A 5,423-nucleotide genomic window follows, 5' to 3' on the forward strand; every position below is an offset into this window, starting at 1 on the left:
TATGTGATCACTAAGGCCAAAATCAAAACTTCTGTGTGACTACCATCTGATCAACAAAGGGCAGAGGGGCACTCATTCCAGAGCCATTCAGGGTAATTTCTGCAGAAACTGCCTTTTAGAATATATTCCAGTATAGATTCAGTCTATCATTCACTCTACAATCCAGCATCTTATATGTTTCCCCGTGGCTGCATCATATTGTTTAGCACTTTATCTTATAATTTCACAGAGACTGGAAACTTCATTACAGAGAGCTTCACAAATACAAGATGAGTTCCATGTGAATCCCAATGAATTAAATGCACCCCCTTTTGCATCACCCAATATCAACTGATAAGCCATGTGGCCCACAGTGTGAATGTTGCCAGCTACCAAATCTCTTTAGTTGAGCATCAATAAGTCAGACCTGTCCCAGTGTTCAACAACCAAGGACCTGCTCAACTCACAGTTGAAACATTTCAATCTTGCAACACAACTACTATAATCCATGTAGCCCCCAAGTAAGAGTGCCCCAATGAGAGCAGTGCCAAGTGTGATTGAAAAACATACAATCTTTTACATCACACAACATCCCAGTGTGTTACAACCGGATATCTTCCATCTCCTCAAAGAACTTAAATTCAGACACCTGCTCTTTCTTTCTAATGCGCCAACAGTTATGAACCCCAAGCTCATACCACCACTCAAAAAGAAACAGGTCAGCAACCAGTCTCTGCAACGCTGTCAGTGAAAGACCTATAGTCCGATTCACAAAGGTAAAATGAGTCGAAAGTCTAACTTTACGTCTTTCGGTATTCACAAAGGGCATTTATTTACTACTTGTACATGCCCTTTGTGAATACCGAAAGTCGTAAAGTTCAACTTTTGGTATTCACAAAGGGCATTTACGGGTAGTAAATGCTGTTTGTGAATACCAAAAGTCGTAAGTTAGACTTTCGTCTCAGTTTACTTTTGTGAATCAGGCCCCTAGGCTTTATAAATATCACTACATACATCTTGATCAAGAGGAAATGGAAATATTCATTGCATTGCGTGGTCTGTTAACAACGTATGCTGCACACCACAATTCTCAGAAAATCTGCAGTTACAGAGAACCACCAAGAGCAAGCCACCTAATGATAAAGGCATAGATTCATCAACCGAAATTGCGATCGCAATAGCTGCGAAACAGCTATTGCGATCGCAATTTCCGCTTCCGCAATTCATGAAGCAAAAAACCACCAAATTGCGAATTCGCAAACATTAATTCGCAGAATCAATGTGGAACCCCCTTTGCGATTCTGTAACAGCGATTTTCCACTTATTCTGCCACTTAGTTTGCGAAATCGCAAATAAATCGCAAATTCAATTCATCAAACATCGCAAATTGCGAAAAACACCAAAATCGCTAAATGCGAGTCGTAATTTAAAGAGAAGTCAAACCAGGTGGTAACCATGAAGTTCAATTGGTGAAAAAAAAAATCACAATCAACCAAAGGAGAGAGTAAGGGAATTAATTCACAAACGTGAACGGAGAGTACTCCTGATCCCCTGGGTATCAGTAATAAACAAAACAAGAAAGGAGTACCATCAGAGATAGCTTGGATAAAGCGGTCTGAATGGAATGAATGAAAAAAAGAAGAGAGTCCTTCCTTTTTTAAGAAACCCCTCACTCACCGACCTAGTCGGTGACATGCTTCATCATCGGGGTCCACCCTGACAGCCGAGTGCCATCAGGGTGTGCTGCGACACCTGGACTACAGTGGAGCGGGTATTTTGTGTGTGAAGTGAAAAAAAGTGTTAAAAATTGTCCTGGTATACTTGTGTGGAAAATGTATTCTCAAGGAACTGGACAATATTAAAATTAAGTGTTTGGATATGTTTAGGTGTTATGACCGTGTGTATCACTTATGTGTGAGGTCCTCACACATAAGTGATACACACGGTCATAACACCTAAACGAAAAGGAAGGACTCTCTTCTTTTTTCCATTCATTCCATTCAGACCGCTTTATCCAAGCTATCTCTGATGGTACTCCTTTCTTGTTTTGTTTATGAAAAAAAAAATCAAACAAGAAACAGGTGCGGGGTTAAACAAACACACTTAAGGAGACACAGTAGGAGCATGAGGACATTCACAATGCCAGGTCTCTACATCGTGGCAAGGCGGCTGAGGCTCAAGGCTGCAGCCCGGAACCAATGCAGGATCCAGGAGCGCATCTTCCGGCTGCAGGTAACACTCCTGGGCCAGACTGAAGAGGAGATCTACTCCAAATACAGGCTGAATGGGGCAATGATAAAGAAGCTCATCAGAGACCTTGACCCCCCTGATGCAGCACCCAACAAGGAGGACCAATGCAGTGCCCACCCATGTCCAGGTCCTGTGCTGCCTGCACCTCCTGGCCTCCGGAAGCTTCCAGGGGATAGTTGCATATGCAGGGCGGATCTCCCAGAGCACACTGTCACTCAACATCCAGATGGTCTGCAATGCAAAGACAATCATCACCGACATAGTGTCCCAATAGTGGACCAATAACCGGGGATTGTGGCCCAATAGTGGCCCGATACCCGGGGAGCACGCATGATTTGTTCATCTTCAGGCACAGCGGCATACACACCCGCTTGGCCAGGGGTGACTTTGGCGAAGGACATCTCCTAGGTAAGTACACATGCCCACATACAGTAGGTCAAGACCCTCTGCTCCTATCCTTCAGGTGACAGTGCCTACGGCCTCCGTGAATACCTCCTCACCCCATACCTCAACCCTGCTACACCACAGGAACGGCGTTACAATGCTGCGCACATTCACACAAGAAATGTCATTGAGCGGACATTTGGGATGTTGAAGAGTCGATTCCGCATCCTACACAAGACTGGTGGGGCCCTCAAATACCAGCCTGAGGTCTGCAGCCGCATCGTGGCCGTGTGTGTCATACTCCACAATATTGCTACCAAGTGGAGGATACCTGTGGAGATCTCTGGTAGTGAGTCGGAGGAGGACAACCGGCCACCTGCACATGTGCATCATGCACACGGGGAGAATCCTGCAGAAGGACACAGGCGCCGAAACAACATCACACTGAACTATTTCTAGTGCACCCATACCCCTCACACAACACTGCACTCATGCATGCCACATGAAATAATGACATGAGTAAGATTTGCGTTCAAAAGAAATTCTTATTCTTTTGTTTAACAAGATCTATAACTTTTTTGATTTTCAAAAAACATAACTACTGTATTGCGTCATACAGCCTCTTGAATGCAGAGCAGGCGTGCTTGGTACATCAGCATGGCACTGCTGCTAATGTTCAGTCATTCACTGGCGCCTCCTGCCGGACGCACCCTGTCGCCTCTCCAAATCCACGTCAGCAGTGTCCGGCTGTGATGCTGCACTGAGCCTGGTACTGCGGCGCCGTTCTGATACCTCAGGCACAGACAGGCTGCTCAGGCTGGATGTGCCCTCACTGGCATCATCACCCCCCCTTGCATCGCCATGGCCACACACCTGTTGGTTTTGGACTGTGGTGGTGACCTGCTCCAGGGCCCTTGCAACATCCTGGCAGCATTGCACTATTTGGATTTGCATTGCCAGGGACCGGCGTGACAGTTGGGATGTTGCATTCCCGATCAGGTGGTTCGACCGGGTATATGCTGATAGCCTGGTCAGCAGCTGGCGGTGGCGGCGGCGGGTGATGTCCTGCTGCGCCACCATCAGTTGGCAGTTCTCCTTTACTGCATCTGTTAACTCCTGCACACTTTCGGTGAGCTGATTGACATTGCGTGCAGTCTTGTACAGCTGCATGGCTGCCATGTGCTGTGCCTGCTTGCGGTGCACAGCTAGCATCCGGCGTTCGATCCCTAGCCCTGGATCTTGGGCCTGTTGCTCCCTCTCTGCTCGTGTGGCCACATTGCGCTGCTGCCTCAACCGGCTGCTTGCCTGCGACCGCACAGTGGCTGTGCGGCGTGTCTGCCTCCTGGGTGGTGGTGGGGCCTGTACCTCTGCCATGCGTGACGCATGGGGTGGTTTCACTCCTCCTGTGGCTGCAGGGGTGGCCCTGTCCGCATGGGGAGGTGGTGGTACTGGTGCAGGTGTGTGTGACGGTCCAGGTTGTGGGGCAGGATGGCTCTCTCCCTCCGTCTCCTCTGGGGTCTCCTCGATATGGAGTGCCTCGCTGTCTGTGGTCTCTGTTTCTGCAGCACCTGTGATGTAAATGGGTGCATGATTAATGATATGAATCTTGCACATGGGATATTGCAACATGCATGCAGGCTTGCATTCCCTGACTGGCTTTAGGGATATGTTTCACTTGACAGTTCTGGCTGTGTGTGGCTATCAGGGAACTATTGTCACACTACAGGTCCCACAATGCAATAGGGCATTAATGATGTGCAGGGACTGCATTACTGGGGTTATCAAATGGCTAGCTCTGGGGGCATGGGCATTCTTAGGGGACGGGGTTGAAGTTGCATAGCTCTTACCTTGTGATTGTTGTGTGGGTCGGGAGGTGTCCAGCTGAGTGACCCCCACGCAGGCTGCAGGGTTGATGGTGTCCTCAACCAAGTCCTCGAGTGGTGTGTTGGTGGCAACTGTGGGGTCTCCTCCTCCCGTGGCACGTCGCTCCCCCAGCCTCTCTGCTATGCGCTCCTTGGCACGTCCTCTGAGGTCATACCACCTCTTCTTTAGGTCATCGATTGACCGCTGGGTCACTCCTACGGCGTTTACCTTTGCCCTGATGTGCAGCCAAATGCGCCTTCTGTCAGCCTCGGACACCTTCCTGGATAGCTTCCCAAAGAGATTGTCATGGTCCCTGCTGACTCCCTCAATCAGGAACTCCAGCTCCTGTTCGGAAAACTTTATTTTTCTTTTCCTGCCAGTTTCACTGGATCCTGCTGCATCCTGGGACATTCTGGTCTTGGATGTCTGTTCTGTTGTGGGGCTGTAGGGTGTGTCTCCTACAGCTCAGTGCTGAGCCTCCTCCTCTCTCCAGCTCTGTGTTCCAAATGAGTAAGGGAACTGCCTACTTCCTGGTTGTGATGTCATCATTGTGCTCAAAAAGCGACTTCCCATTTTTGCGATCTCGCAATTTGCGGGATCGCAATTTGCGATTTCGGTAATTGCGAAATCGCAATTTCGGGTTGGGAAAACAGGAGATTCTGCGATTTTTCTGCGATTTTTGAAAATTCGCAATCGGCGATTGCGGATCGCATTTTTTTATCGCATTTTTTGATGCATCGCATTCTGCGAATTCCAATTTGCGATTCGGTATTTTTGGCAAATTGGAATTCGCAGAATGGGTGCTTGATGCATCTGGGGGAAAATCAAGTATTTAACATTCCAAAGCATTAATTGCAGCTAACTTGCAAACAGCCTCCAGAAGTCAGAGCAGTCAGACTAATGCAGCCGACCTTCTCAAATCCTAAGCAGCGGTAAGTTATGCAATG

General features: G+C 48.1%; 1 protein-coding gene across 1 annotated transcript; it reads right to left on the reverse strand.

Annotated features, from left to right (window-relative positions):
* Positions 1 to 3,297: 3,297 nt before the first annotated feature.
* On the reverse strand, positions 3,298 to 4,227 carry LOC147731287 (uncharacterized). The gene has a single exon (XM_086954177.1). The coding sequence runs from the start codon at positions 4,225 to 4,227 to the stop codon at positions 3,298 to 3,300; it is 930 nt and encodes a 309-aa protein (XP_086810303.1).
* Positions 4,228 to 5,423: the final 1,196 nt, after the last annotated feature.

Source organism: Lissotriton vulgaris, chromosome 2_1 (assembly GCF_964263255.1).
Source record: "Lissotriton vulgaris chromosome 2_1, aLisVul1.2, whole genome shotgun sequence".
In the NCBI taxonomy this organism is placed as follows: domain Eukaryota; kingdom Metazoa; phylum Chordata; class Amphibia; order Caudata; family Salamandridae; genus Lissotriton; species Lissotriton vulgaris.